The sequence below is a fragment of the Aquarana catesbeiana genome, linkage group LG01 (assembly GCF_042186555.1).
Source record: "Aquarana catesbeiana isolate 2022-GZ linkage group LG01, ASM4218655v1, whole genome shotgun sequence".
Lineage (NCBI taxonomy): Eukaryota > Metazoa > Chordata > Amphibia > Anura > Ranidae > Aquarana > Aquarana catesbeiana.
The window spans coordinates 434,434,285-434,450,659 of NC_133324.1; the positions used below are offsets into that span (position 1 = coordinate 434,434,285).

The following is a 16,375-nucleotide window of genomic DNA, read 5'->3' on the forward strand; positions in this document are numbered from 1 at the left end:
TGTCCCGCCTCCTAGACTACTTCATGTGATAGACGGCACGCTGATCAAATGCCAGCAATTATTGTGTCTTGTTTCATAGGAGGTGGGACATGGTTACAGCGGCTGCACAGCGATTCAGATCAAGCTCTGACACAGAGTGACATCGCATTACCAGGCACTGGTAGGCTGTACATGATGGGCACTGGCAGGCTGCCTTTCATGGGCACTGGTAGGCTGTACATGATGGGCACTGGCAGGCTGCATGTCATGGGCACTGATAGGCTGTACATGATGGGCACTGGCTTGCTGCATTTCATGGGCACTGATGGGCTGCTGCATCTGATGGGCACAGGCACTGGTGAGGCTGCATGAAGGGCACAGACAGGCTGCTGCATCTGATGCGCACAGGCAGGCTGCCTCTGACAGGCATTGGTGAAGCTGCATTGATCTCTGGTATCATGTCTGCAGTCTCTGACCATCTCCTGTATCATGTCTGCTAGAGGTGCACCGAATGGAAATTTTGCTAATACTATTAGCAGAGTGTTTATATTTAAGTAGGAGATTGCAGACATGACACAAGAAATGGTTAGGACTGAGGACATGATACAAGAGATGGTTAGAGACTGCATTTTTCTTCACCTTTCTTGCACGAAAGGTGCCAATAATGGCCAACAATAAATTCATATTAATTTTAATTGATGATATTAATTAAAAAGTTGAATATAATACAATTGTATATTAAAAAAAACTGTCATTTTCGGTATAAGTTTTCGGCCTAGTGCATCCTTCATTTTCGGTTTCATTCGGTGCACCCCTAGCTGTTAGCATAGCAAAACTTCACATGGGTGCTGGAAAGAAGTGATAAGGTGAAAAGGGCATGGTATATACAGTAGAGAGAAGGGTCTCAAGTCCCTAGTGTGTGCCATGACATAGGGCATTGGGTTGTTAACAGTTTAGTTTTCAGTGGTGCAAGATTAATACAAAGACATCTGATTACCACTGTACCATTACGGCACTTTGTCCACCTATTTATTAGAAGTGCAAACATTTTGAGGTTTACCCTGTGTAACCATATTCTATTAACTTTGTGTGCTTGCCTTCAAAAATGTGTTCTTGCTGTATTGCAAGTATATATAGGAACATGGAGTAAAACCTTCAACTAAAAAGCCGTCTTGCATTACAGTTTAATGGCTTGTATAGCAAAATGTCTCCAAAAAAACCCCACAAAACGAGTTATTTTCCCTTCAACTTTTTGTTTATTGATGTACTAAACATGAAAAATACAAATGATTTAAACACAAAATAAAAAAAACACATACTGTCTGTTAAGTATTCAACAGAATATACAGCATATTTTAAATGTGTTAATCAAGTCATACAGTACAAGTTCAAATAAACACCAGCCTCACATTTTTATCAAGTGCTCAAAGAAACACTGCAAAGTGAGGCACAATTTTCATGCTGTTGTCACAAAGCCTGCTATATTAGTGTTTAGTATTATTGTAACAGTATTTCCTATACTGCAAAAATATAGTTTATATAGTGTATATAAATGTCCCATAAATGTTTCCCCAAAATAGCTTTGAAACACTAAAAATATTGCAGTCAGCAGACGTCAAACAAAACTAAAATGTTGGGGGGAGCATGAAAATTTGCCTGAACACTTTGCACAGTATATGTATTGGACTATTAAAGTATATGTAAATACAGAACAGAAAAAGAAATGTACATTTTTAATGCATAGCAAATATTGCTTTGCCCATAAATGAAGTATCTGGAGGGGAAAACAATCCTGCTTCCATTGATTCTGGAATGCAAAAAAACAAAAAAAACAAAAAACAACTTTCCACCTTTTACCTAGTTATCACAAAACTATACTTAAATTGACCAAATGCAAAAAACAAACAAAAACAATACAAAAAAGGGAAAAAAACCTAAACACTTATGCCAGCCATTAAAACTGAAAATGCTGTGTCGCACTCTATAACACAGAATTCATATAATAAAACTGGCAATGCCAGTGTGGGGGGTGGGGGATCAAACTCATTACCAAACAAAATATGTAGATTACAGGTAATATAGTTACATAAACTAAAATATCTGTACACAATTTATGAAAATGATATAACAATCACTTAGCATTAGAAAGCAAGCAAAATTGCTTTGGAAACTTAACGTAAGCCATACAAAATGGCAGAAAATAAACAAAAAAAACCAAACAAAACTGATTCAAGATGGTGAACACAACACCCACAGCAAGCCTCTGGAGAGATTGCAGTCACCATCATGACTTTTTAAATCGGATTTTAAATTATATATTCATATTTACAACTTACAAAAGCTCAGGTGCCAGCTTAAACAAAATTATGTTAAATGACAAATTTGTGCCACTTTGCAGGTTGGCTGTGCCACCAAATGTGCATTTTCTTTCCTTAAAGAAAAGTATTCAATTGTACAAATAAAACAAAATTAACTCTTCTAAACAAGACTACAAGTACATCACTAAACACCATGAGCTCCTTCTGAAGGGAATACTTTAGGAAGAACAGATTTCTTTCTATCCAAAACTTTCATAAATGTAATTCTCTGTTAGCTCATATATACTTTGATTTTTGTCTCATTTTGTCTTAAAATGAGAATTTAATGTGAGCAATTTCAGAAAAACCAGGACAAAGACTGAATAAAACACTCAGTCTCATCAATTTCATACAAATACAGTAACAAAAAAACTAAAGTAATTACATTTTTTTTCCATAAGTAACTTTCATTCCCTCCCAGCTTTAGTATCCCTTTCTTTCAAAAATAATGATCACACAAACACATCCTGGTAAGTTTTAAAAGCTCACAAGGCTGTCATATGAAGTAGATTTTGCAAAGTATTCAAGTCAAAATAGTTTGTTCCAGGACCAGTAAAAAGTTTGTTCAAATTTTTTTATTTTTATTTTTTATAAAAATAGATGCTTTTTGTCATTTGAAACCCACATCAAAGAGGTTCTTATCTCTTTGGCAAGGTACATACTTTATGAAAAGTCTCCAGTAATCTTACAATAGGCGTTATAATTGAGGCTGCTCTTGCCTCTAAACATAAGTTAGAACATAAATATAGGTTTGTTTCATAAAACAAACTGAAACCAAATATAAAATAAAGTTAATAATAACTGTATAGCATCAAAGGCATACATAAAACCAGAAAGAAAAAAAAAGAAAACAAAAGAAAAAGACCTTCTTTAACATACACTTAAAGGCAGAGTAAAACAAAAAAAAAAAGTAACTTTCTTCCCATTGCACAAACATTTTAAAAGACTTCATAATCTCAAGGTTTTAGAATGCAATGAGACAGGTAAAAACCCTGTTACCTAGCGTCCATATTCAAACATAAAAATAAGATACGCAAAGACAAGACAAATACATGTCCTAAAGTTACCAAACCACATTCTGACTTACCTCATACCCCCCCCCACACACACACACACGCTTGTAAGAGCGATCAAAGTGTAAAGTTTCTAAACTTGCTTTTGCGTTTGTGTGTTATTAGGAGCGAGGTTACTCTTTTAAGCTTTGTGAGATTTACTTGTTTTGAAAGACACCTGCAAGACTCGGTCACCCAAGCGGTACCCATTAAGGCTGGCGATAGCCATTGCTGCCTCATCATAGTTTGTCATAGTCACAAACCCAAAGCCCTTGCACTTGTTTGTGTTGAAGTCACGGATGACCTTAACGTTGGTGACTGCTCCAAAAGGGCCAAACATTTGCCAGAGAATACTTTCATCTGCGTCGGGTGCCAGGTTGTATACAAATATACACCATCCAGTGCTAGCGTGTCCAGGAAAGTTTATTCCAGCCAAACTTGTCATACCATCAATGGTCATTGGTGAAAACCTACTAGAAATGTAAAAGAAAAAGGTTAGCCATTTCTTCTAATCTGTGGGACAGAACAAAAATACTAAAACGTGTTTAAAATGAAAAAGACTAGCAGACTGCAAAACCACAAACTCAAATGCAATTTCATGCAAAAATAAATAGGAATGTGGAAAATGTATTATAAGCTTTAAGATCTAATAGACTGCAGCTCGTATATACAGTATCTCACAAAAGTGATGTGACAACACTGAAGAAATTACACTTTGCTACAATGTAAAGTAGTGAGTGTACAGCTTGTAGAACAGTGTAAATTTGCTGTCCACTCAAAATAACTTGACACAGCCATTAAGGTCTAAACCAACGGCAACAAAAGCGAGTACACCCCTAAGTGAAAATGTCCAAATTGGGCCATTTTCCCTCCCCGGTGTCATGTGACTCGTTAGTGTTACAAGGTCTCAGGTGTGAATGGGGAGCAGGTGTTTTAAATGTGGCGGTATCGCTCTCACTCTCTCAACTGGTCACTGGAAGTTAAACATGGCACCTCATGGCAAAGAACTCTGAGGATCGGAAAAAAAGAATTGTTGCTTTACATAAAGATGGCCTAGGCTATAAGAAGATTGCCAAGACCCTGAAACTGAGCTGCAGCACGGTGGCCAAGACCATACAGCCGTTTAACAGGACATGTTCCACTCAGAACAGGCCTCGCCATGGTCAACCAAAGCACGTGCTCAGCGTCATATCCAGAGGTTGTCTTTGGGAAATAGACGTATGAGTGCTGCCAGCATTGCTGCAGAGATTGAAGGGGAAAGGGGTCAGCCTGTTAGTGCTCAGACCATACACCGCACACTGCATCAAATTGGTCTGCATGGCTGTCATCTCAGAAGGAAGCCTCTTCTAAAGATGATGCACAAGAAAGACCGCAAACAGTTTGCTGAAGACAAGCAGACTAAGGACATGGATTACTAGAACCATGTCCTGTGGTCTGATGAGACCAAGATAAACGTATTTGGTTCAGATGGTGTCAAGCGTGTGTGGTGGCAACCTGGTGAGGAGTACAAAGACAAGCGTGTCTTGCCTACAGTCAAGCATGGTGGTGGGAGTGTCATGGTCTGGGGCTGCATGAGTGCTGCCAGCACTGGGGAGCTACAGTTCATTGAGGGAACCATGAATGCCAACATGTATTGGGACATACTGAAGCAGAGCATGATCCCCCTCCCTTCGGGGACTGGGCCATAGGGCAGTATTCCAACATAACGACCCCAAACACACCTCCAAGATGACCACTGGCTTGCTAAAGAAGCTGAGGGTAAAGGTCATGGACTGGCCAAGCAGGTCTCCAGACCTAAACCCTATTAAGCATCTGTGGGGCATCCTCAAATGGAAGGTGGAGGAGCGCAAGGTCTATAACATCCACCAGCTCCGTGATGTCGTCATGGAGGAGTGGAAGAGGACTCTCGTGGCAAACTGTGAAGCCCTGGTGAACTCCATGCCCAAGAGGGTTAATGCAGTGCTGGAAAATAATAGTGGCCACACAATATTTTGACACTGAGGCCAATTTGGACATTTTCACTTAGGGGTGTACTCTTGTTGCCAGCGGTTTAGACATTAATGGCTGTGTCAAGTTATTTTGAGTGGACAGCAAATTTACACTGTTCTACAAGCTGTACTCACTACTTTACATTGTAGCAAAGTGTAATTTCTTCAGTATTGTCACATGAAAAGCTAGAATAAAATTTACAAAAATGTGAGGGGTGTACTCACTTTGTGAGATACTGTAGCTAGACATAATTATCAACGCCCTTTTAATTGTAAAAGCCAATGATAGTCTTTGGTCCTACAAAAGCAATATTTTGAATGCATTTAATGGAAGATTGTATATTTTACATAAACCCAACCAATAGTTCTCACATGCTGTTATGAAGTTCAGCTTTATGTGACTTATCTCCATGGGTGCATGTTAATGTGTTCACAGTCTTTTCCTAAAGATTGTAATAAACTTTGGGGGAAAAAAACATTTTTTGAAACATTAGATCTTCCTTCAAAGAGTACCCACAGATAAAGGGGATATACGTGAAAAAAAAAAACAAAATCAACCAGATGTATTCATTCTCAATCTTAACGAAAATGCAGAAATTTCACATTGAAAATAAGTACACTCTGACACTGAACACTATTTAAAATCCATAAAAATTAGAATCAGGTTTTCCAGATATCATTACGCACCTCATTGGTGAGTATGCAGGTAGAACATTTTATTTTAACCACAGATTTCTAGGCTCTTGTGTTCTCTTTGCTCTATTGATGTGTAGGTAGTGTATAGTGGTGTATAGTGGTGCCAAGATTCACCTAAAAGTGGAAGTTCTACTTATTCCCCTTCGTTCTCCAACTACCATTATTGGAACTTTTATTTCACTGAGTGAAAGTGAGAGTGAGTTTTTTCCTGACAGGTACCTGTTTCTACATTAATCACCCCAGGCGAGAATTGCAAAAAGTTCAACTTCCCAACACCCCACTCCCCTCCTGGGCCAGGTCACACATCACATGTCCCAGGAGGCTGAAGGACCAGTCTGAAGTGCAGACTTGACAAAAAACATTCTTAGGGAAACAGAGCTTCAGCATCCTGCAGTGGTAGTCGCACAGTGGTGGTACTTCCACTTCTGGTCCGCGGTTGGGGCGGCCCTGTGGCTCTTCTTTCTGGATTACAGTGGCTTCTTCCACCCATACTCCGTTATCCAGTTTGCAAGCACTCCTTTGTCCTCACCTGATTGCCACAAGCAGCACAGATGTAACACCACTCGGACGCAGCAATACTGGCACACAGTTCAGAGGGTGGATGTCTTTTGGTGTGACGACTTTATTGAAATATGTGAATGGAAAAAGACCTACTTCTACCTTGGACTAACTGCTTTATATATGGACTGGCTTTCCTTTGAATTCCCTTCCTATTTGGCAGGACTGTCTACATGGACATTGGGAAAACATTTCAGGGGGCGTGGCAACTCAATTATCGTCACCTTGTCCCTAGTTTTTTTGGGAACAGTTATGACTTCTGCCACAAATTGGTCACTGCTGGGGGCCATTCACAGCTATGAACCATTTTTGACTATCAAATATTTATTCATCACATTTGTCATTTTAGGATTCATGCTTTTTAGTGTAATTTTACTAGTCTATGCACTTAATTTTTGGTCCCATCACATTTTTGTCTGAAGTACAGAGCATCTCGTGCATACGCAGTGTGAAGCAGGCTTTGAAACAGCAGGAAGTCACAGCCGACTTCCCACAGTCAAGATGGCAATGCCAGGATCCAAAGATGGGCTAAGAAATGGCCCAGGCCAAGACAGCGTTGGACACCTAGTTTTTTTTTTAAAAAAAATCAAAAGCTACAGTATTTTTATAACAAGGATTGTTGTTCCTCTTTACAAGATCACCAATCTAAAATTGATCAATCCACTGTGGAATCCCGAAGTAGTTTAGACTTCAAAATGACTGCTAATTTGCCAAGGACTGGCTGACCTAGTAAATTCTGCCCAAGGTGTTTCATGCTACAAGTTGTCATTAACTCCAACATTTTGTTGCAGGACTTGCAAGTTACTCTCAAAACAGTTGGTGTCAAAGAACCTGCATCTATATTCAGGAAAAAAAAAAAAAAAATTGCATCAATTTGTACTGGATTTATACCAGTAAAAAGCCTTTGTCTAAAAACATTACAGCAAGACTACAGTATGTCATTGATAAACAGTAGGTCTTCTGGAAAAATGTGCTGTGGATTGATAAACAAAGGCAGTAGTTTGCAGTTGCAGTGGACATGCTTGGCACAAAGTGGCACATTTCAGGCAAAAAAACTCCAAGCAACTTAAGGTGGTGAAAATGTTTTTTTTTTTTTACTTGCTGTAAAATCCTTTACAGTATTCCCAAGCATGCCTTAGTTTGTAAGAAATAGTATGCATGGGAATATAAGAAAAAAGGGGAGGGACCTGTGTCCTTTAATGTACTAGAAAAAAAAAAAAAATAGGTTTTACAGAAAGTCAAAAATCCTATTTTCTTAATCCTAATGTAAGGGACACAGAATAAAGTTTTCAGGTGCACAGGGATGTCCAAATGAGTTACCAACACAGCAATCATGGTGGAACATGAAGCAGGTTGCCCCTGTGGGGACATTCAGGAATGACAAAGTCCAAATCAAAAGGCAGCCGTTAGCACATACCACACAAACCACGACAATGGAGAGAAAGCTTATTAGGATGTCCTGGAGTAGAACAGAGATTGTAGAACAATTAAGGTGAAAAGGAGGAAACCACTTTGGGAAGAAGAGAGGTTGGATGACTGAACAAGATAGAGGTAAAGGGAAAAATACAGGAAGGATAGCGTGAGGGACACCCTATGCAAAGACCTTCACAAGGTGCGATCATGAGAATGCCCTCTATCTCGATCCTGCAGAACAGACAAGGAAGGCGTTTCAGAGGAGGAAAGGCATAGGCCATGTTGGTTATCTAAGGTGGCCCCACAGCATCCACTGTGAGGGCTAGAGCATCCCTGGACCAGGAGACAAACCAGCTCAGTTTGTAGAACCTGGGAGCAAGGATGTCGACGTCTGGCATCCCCCACCTGAAACAGAGGTCTTGAAACACGTCAGGGTAAAGAAACCTTTCTCTGGGAGGTCCAGATGTTGATTACCGAGGAAGTTTGCCAACTAAGTTTCTACATCTGTCATGTGCACGGTGGGCAGGGCTGAAACGTGAAGTCCTGCCCAAGCCAGAATTAGAAACTTTGAGCACAAAGACGCCTGGTTGTATGGGACAAGCCAGAGACTGGACCCTCTGATCTCACGCTGCAAGAATGTTAAGTTGCAATCAATCTGGAGTGTAATTTTACATATGGCACTGCCTCGAAGGAAGTCACTATTAACGCTCAGAACCCGCACGCAAAAGCCCTGGACAACAGAGCCCAAACGTGGGAACAAGAGTCTAGAGTTTGTCCAGGCAAAGGAAGACCTTGGATAGGGCCATATACAGAATCAAGCACAGATGCTCTATGCAGGAAAACCTTGTGCACTTGCAAGTCATTTCTGCTAAAGGGGGGCAACAACAGCTTATGCTTAATGCGACTTGGGCCCATCAAGGGACTGAAACACATCAACCTTGCTGTGTGTTGGATTCCCACTTTGTCTTGATTTTAATTGAAATAAAAATGTAATTTATCTACCTGTAGTTATACTGTGTTAATGTTCAACTAATAGCAAACACAGTTTTGGTTTTAAAGTGTGCAAAAAATTCTGCAAACATAAGGAGATTAAAGTTCCATAAAAAATCCTCAAGGTGTATAAAACATAAAGTGCTATTCATCCTTCTCCGTTCTATATCTCAGCATCCCCTTTATATCTAATGCAAATAGAGTCCACCGTGTGTGGTAATAGTGCATACGATGGAATGACGAGGAATAGAATCCACCCCTGATAAAGTCACGTGTGTTGTGATGCAACGCGTCTGAAGGAGCTGGGTGACGTCAACCCACGTCTCGGACAGACAGGAGGAGTTTTTGCAGTGTTACAGTTAACTTACTGTGCTGGATACCCCTAACACTGTAAACACATAACCGGTCTGAGACACGGGGGTTGACATCACCCAGCTGCTCCCGGGGCGTTGCGTCACAACACACAACTTCATCAGGGGTGGATTCTCTTCCTCTCTCATTTCATTGTCCCCATGGACATATATTTGCATCGGTCTGGCAGCAAGTAGACTCATGTATCTTGGTTTGTCATATTATACCCGCTTATCTTAGCTGGCAAAATAACTGCCGCTGTAACAGTTTCCATAGGTGTTGTCCACGGTTTCCACGGATAAATACAACAATCAGGCACAAAATATTGCAATGTTAAAAAAGGGGGATATATACTTTACAATAAAGCCAGTGTTGACATGACTAAAAGGATTTTTACAGATATGGCAAAGGTAGTATATTTTGTTAAACTATAGCCAATTATTAAATGTAGTTGTTACTAGTATGTCCAAAGTGCATACTATAATACATAGTAGTGGCAGTCTTTATGCACTAGCACCCATCAAGTGGTTAGTACAGTGAACAGATTCAAAGGTATTTCAACTGAAGGGTAATACACTGCTGAGTATTTTTTGCCCGATCTTTATATATAACCATGGAAACGGGGGACACCACTTACAGAAACACTGCTACAGTGGCAGTTATTTTGCCCGTTAATGATAAGTGGGTACGATATGACAGATGCACAAGTCTAATTGCTGCAAGACCGATGCAAATTGGTATCCATGGGAACGATGGAATGACAGGAATAGAACCTACCCAACTACACCGTTGATGAAGTCATGCGTGTTGTGATGCAATGCTTCGGGAGGAGCTGGGTGACGTCAGCCCCCTTGTCTCAGCCAGACTGGAGGTGTTTTTTGCAGTGTTACAGTTAACGTACTGTGCTGGATATCCTTTCTGTAAATGTGAGTGTTATTTTCTATTTCAATAAAATATTCTATGGTTTTACACTATAGAAGATTTTTACCTACATGTGATCTAACGTGGGAGCAATTGGAGAGGAGTTAAGAAGACATACACGGGCAGATTATCGAAGGTAACGGCACGAAGGAGAGACATGCAAACAAGTGTGTTTGATATATATATGAACTTTGAGATAATTTCTCAATCTCACTTTTTGAATTGATCATACAGCACAGAGCACTTTATAATATCAAAGTTTCCTTATTCAAATTTTATGAATGTAAAATGTTAATTGGCTTGATTATTGATAAATTTAGCTTTTAGACACAATATTCTTGATTTACTTTATTTTGATTACACATCAGCTTATACTGCAACTATAGAGTACAAGCAAAGTGCCACATCATTTAGAGATTTTAATGTGGGGGCACATTCTGTCGATGTGAGCAGCTGCTGAATTTTCATATCAACTGTTCTCTGTAGCAGGGGATTGTTGATTTAACTGGCAGCGATAGAAAAAAGGAGAATGCGATCTGTTGACTCATTGCGGTCTAAAATTGAAACAGTGGAAGTGCAGAGTAAATTATCCACAACCCCCAAGTTTACAGATGCTTTTAAAATGTAGACCAACTCCAGTTACTTTTAAATGTAAGAGCAAAAAAAGTGCTTAAAGCTAAATTTTATTCTCAGGGCAACAGGGCTGGTAAATTGTTAGCCAACCTGCTGAGAAGCTAGACCATTGAAATCCAGATTACCCTTTGTTATACCTGGTAGACAAAGCTCTGGTTTAGCATTCAAAATACATAGCAAATGCCTTTCAAAAATACTATCATTCATTATACAATCTGAAAGGAGACCCTACCATGCCTCAAACCACAGAGGCTGCCATTTTGTCCTTTGACTCTGTGGGTTGAATTAAGGCATGGTAGGGTCGTCAACTCCTTGTAGTTGATTCTGAGATCTTGGCCAATTGAACGCCCCCAATCACTCCCACTGAAGTAAAAAATGTATCGAGTCATTAGCCAATAATGAATCCCCTGGAGCAGATGGATTTTCTGTAGATCTTAGGGCATATGGGGATATTCTTTAACCTAATTTGACAATATTTAACCACTTGCCACCCAGGCCAATTCTGACATTTCTCACTTGAATGTAAATATCATCTTTTTTTGCTAGTAAATTACTCAGAACCCCCAAACATTGTATATATATTTTTTTTAGCAGAGACCCTAGAGACTAAAATGGCAGTTGTTGCAACTTATCTCACAGGGTATCTGCGCAGCAATATTTCAAACACTTTTTTTGGGTGACAAAAAAAAACCCAGTTTCATGCATTAAAAAACTCAAAACCCAACATGTTACGCTTCAAAATTGCACACGCTCATGGAATGGTGCCAAGCATCGGTACTTAAAAATCCCCATAGGCGACGCTTTAAACATTTTTACAGGTTACATGTTTAGAGTTAGAGGAGGTCTTGGGCTAGAATTATTGCTCTTGCTATTATTATTAATTTTACTTTTATTTTTCTAGTTTGATGCTTTTTTACTTTTTTTGACCACTATTATTCCCTATTGCAAGGAATGTAAAAATCTTTCGTAATAGGAATAGTGAATGACAGATCCTGTTTACAGTGAAATCTAGAGTCCACAGATCTCACCTCTAGGCTGGGAAGCCTGAAATAAAACCAAAAAAATAAAATATATAAAAATATATAATGTAGTATATATATATAATATATAAAAATAAAATAAATGATCTTGACTTCCCAGCAAAGGCGGCAGCATTTTTTCAAATGCAGAGGCCGGGCGTGACGTTCTAACATTGTGACAGGCCCCTGAACAATCAGAGAGACTTCGGGGATCATTTCTTTAGTCAAATCTCCTCCAGCTCGCCGAACGCTTGTACCTTTACCGGGATGACAAGATGTAACCTGACCATGGTAGCATGGATTGGCTGCCATGCTATCGTGGTCAGTTTACAGGCAGAAAGAGCGGAGCAGGCATGATCAGGTATATTAGAGCATTGGCAAGCAGAAAAACTAAGACAGGAGAAATCACATAGCTTTCCATAGCTTAGGGAAGCACTGCCATGCTTTTTAATTTTAACCTTTAACATTAATACAGCCACATGCTTTTTAATTTTAACCTTTAACATTAAACACAGCCACATGCTCTGGTTCTTTCCAGTCTGAAATGGTACATATGGTAATTATTACTTTGTCCAAGCCTGGGAAGGAGCCCGACCATCCAAAACGTTAGGCCAATATCACATTTAAGCACATCTAAAAAACCATGCAAACATTTTAGCTAATAGACCAGGTTAAGTAACCCAGACCAGGTAGGCTTAGTGAAGGGCAGGCCCCTGATGGAAAAAGGAGAATGTTTAACCTTCTTAATGTGGTAGGTGGTCGCAAAGACCCCTGTCTTTACGCTTCGGATGCATGGAATACTGCAAAAATGCATCGTTTTACAATGTCCCATTGTACCGTTCATTGGGACAACGCATTTAAAATCTTGCACAGGGGGCTATTTTACACCTTATAATCCTTCAAAGATGTATCCAGATAATTTTCCACTTTTCTGGCATCAATGTGTATCTGGTAATTAATTTCATATACTGTGGGGGTGTAAGGATGTCAAAAGCTTTTGAAATGCTGTACTTTTGTTAATTTGGGGTGTAATGGGATTCCTGCAAAACCCTCCCCACATTTAGCACTATTAAATATCTCTACAGATAACTACCCATCCCAGTTTAGGACCATAGCATTATATACCGTATTTATCGGCGTATAACACGCACTTTTTTCCCCTTAAAATCAGGGGAAAATTCAAGGTGCATGTTATACGCCGATCCCAGCTGTCTCTGAGGGGGAGAGAAGAGCCGCCGAAATAGATCGAGCCGAGTGTACTGTGTACTCGGCTAGGCTCGCAGTCACGCCCAGTCCCGCCTCCTAGCCTTTATGTCCCGCCATTGGACCGGTGTTGTGTTCATCATAGGAGCCGGGACAGGGTGGGATTGCGAAAACCCATCATGCTGCAATTTTGGACAAGGCTGCATTGATGGGCATTTAAAATGTAAGTTTTTTTTTTTCCTTAAAGCAGAGTTCCACACGAAAGTGGAACTTCCGCTCATCTGATTCCTCCCCCCCTTCGGTGCCACAATTGGCACCTTTCAGGGGGGAAGGGGGTGCAGATACCTGTATTAGACAGGTATCTGCACCCACTTCCGGGAATAGACTCCCACGGGAGTCATGCCCCCTCCCGCACCGCCGCGCTGTCTCCTGGGAAACACACAGGTCCCAGGAGATAGCTGGGACCACTTAAGACGCGCAGCGTGACTCGCTCATGCGCAGTAGGGAACCGGGAAGTGAAGCCGCAACGCTTCACTCCCTTATTCCCTCACCGAGAATGGCGGCGGCAGCTGCCGAGAGCTGAGCTAATGCTCGGCTTCCGACATCGTTGGACTCCAGGACTCTCTTTAAACTTCCCTCCTAAACTTGGGGTGCATGTTATACGGTATTTTAATTGCATCCCATTTAGTCATAGCTAAGAAATGGAAAACCACATTGGGTCCAAATGTTTCAGAAGCAATTTAAGTTAACACGCATTACCATTATGAAAGGGTCATAGCTTGTAACTTACAACCTTATATCTTTTGAATCTAAATGGTCTACCTGGGTTCAAGTGTTTATCTTACCATACTGCCTTACTTTTGTTAACTGACTGAATTTTGTGATTTGTTCGCAGTGCACATTTAATTTTGTTTCGTTAGTGCTTATATTTTAGGTTATGTGCCTCGTGTTTTTCTGTCTGGCTCCACTTTGGTGCCTATGTTGTAATGCTTCAGATACCTTCTAAATGCCTATACTGCTTGCAATGAACTTGATTGACACCTATTGTGCAACTGTACATAATAGGTTGTTACTATTTTGACTGTCCTATTTTTCTGCAATATTTTCAATAAAATATTATTGTGTTATAAAATCTGTTCCGTTTTTATCATTCTCCCATGACAGAAGACTTTCAAGATCACAAATGGCATCCAATTCCACCACCAATTCTGCCAATGATGGTATCACAGTAGACATGCAATTCCGAGGAATTGCAGCTCTTTCTGCCGAAAGTAATCTAAAGACATTTTCTACTGATTTAATAGGGCCCGGAATGATAAAGAGTAATACTACTTTGAGCATATCATCAACTTTGGGCCCCACTAACTTGTAGTACAAATTAACAACCCTAGCCCAAGAATATTTAATAGGACATTCACCACCAAATATGTGCCACTATCCCCTTGACTATATGGCAACGCCAACAGGGACAGTAGGACGAATACAATTCAGAGTTTCTGGAGAGTTATACTATCTGGTAATCAACTTAAAATTCTTCTCTTGTGCTTTGTTGGCCAAGGACAGTGAGTTAAAATGAAACATTTATTTCGTTCTCTGGTGTAAGGTTAATCCTAAGCTTTTTTCCCCAGGTAACCGATGGAAAAGTAGTGTATGCCTGAGATTGGAAGACTGAATAAATAACAGATTACATGAGCAGGTAGAGTAGCCTCTAGTGTGGTAGGTTGTGTCTTCATCTGAACATTTGGAATAGATTGCAGAAATGAGCAGAGTTGATGCCTCTGGAGCCAATGGCCTACGGCTCTGGGTTCCTATTTTGTATCACCTTAGCTATTCTACAGTGGGTACTCTCAAGCCATTAGTCAAAATTCGTACAGCAGGGGGAAATGTCAGATTAGTAAAAAATAAGTGTCAGGAAAGACATCTGAGGAGTACAGCTGCCGTCTCCAGGCGCATACCTGTGCGCAGGCGCCAACCAAGAATATCCAGAACGGCCACAGGCGTGTCTGCAATTGTGCATGCGCGACCGCGCATTCACACCTGTCACCAGAACTAGCACCAGTCGGCTTATTTAAAGGGAGCTTCAACACTGACTGGTTGCTGCTTGGTCTACAGCATTTACCTGAATCCTGATTCCTGTGTGTGTTCACTTCTGCTACCGATCCTGCTTGCTCCCGACTACCTCTGCCTGCTTCCCTGCCCTGACCTCTGGCTTCCTACGGACTAATCTCTGCCTCCAGTTCCTGTTATCTAGCACTTGTTGCCAAAACCTGCCTGTGACCTGACTACGCCTCTGCCTGTTCTGCCTGTCTGTTGTCAACCCGGCTCGCCTGACCCTGCTCCTAGCCGTCCAGCCTGCTACAGCTCCCGCTTCCTGTGGTGAACCTCCGCTTGCCTCTTGCCAAGTCTGCCAGCCTATCTACTATCTCGCTTGCATGCTACTACCTGCTGGTTCTGGCTTCCTGTTCGTGGGTTCTTGGCTTCTAGACTGATCATAGGCACTCTTACCGTGCCACGCTCCTGAGTCTACTGTCCCACTATCAGTGGCTCATGAGCCGGAGCTGTACAAGGGGCCTTTTATATATATATATATATATATATATATATATATATATATATATATATATATATATATATATATATATATATATATCAAACAATTGCGACACAAGACATGTTGTAATTGAATAGTTGTTTAAAAATGAAATTTTTACAAACTGCAGCTCTATAATTTTATGTAAAATGCAATGCAATATGTCTACCTGGAGTGCTGTACACAGAATGCCCCCCATAAACCTAATTTCCTGCTGGTGCGATTGGCTCACTGATTTTCCCAGAAGTCTGCACTAAGATACAAGTTAAATTTCAGGCACCCCCTGCAACAAAAAATTTTTGGTGTGATACTCCCAATAGGAAATCGCATCTAAAAAGGGATGCAGTCCCTGCAATTTTCCTCATTGGAGCCCTGCAGGTGCAGCAGCCGATTATAAAACCACTTATTCAAATCACTTTCCACAAGGACACAGACATTTCTTCAGAATAATAAAAAGGTAGGAATCTGCAACAATTTTTTTTTTTTGAAGTCCGAGAAATATAGGATCTATTCACCTTAAAATTGCTGTAAAGACCAAATTGCAGAAACTCTCGTAAGACAAGAGGGCATGGAAAGGTGAGCGCTTGTCTTATATAAAGGTGGTCACCCTCAAATAATGCTAATT

The 16,375-nt window shown here is 40.5% G+C and overlaps 1 protein-coding gene across 1 annotated transcript in view; it reads right to left on the bottom strand.

The window, feature by feature from the left end:
* Positions 1-1,222: 1,222 nt before the first annotated feature.
* ELAVL2 (ELAV like RNA binding protein 2) overlaps positions 1,223-16,375 on the bottom strand; it is a gene marked incomplete in the record, with an annotated part of 337,010 nt that continues 321,857 nt past the window's right edge. Inside the window, 1 exon segment of the mRNA XM_073635956.1 lies at positions 1,223-3,861. Coding sequence (XP_073492057.1) covers positions 3,531-3,861 — 331 coding nt within the window.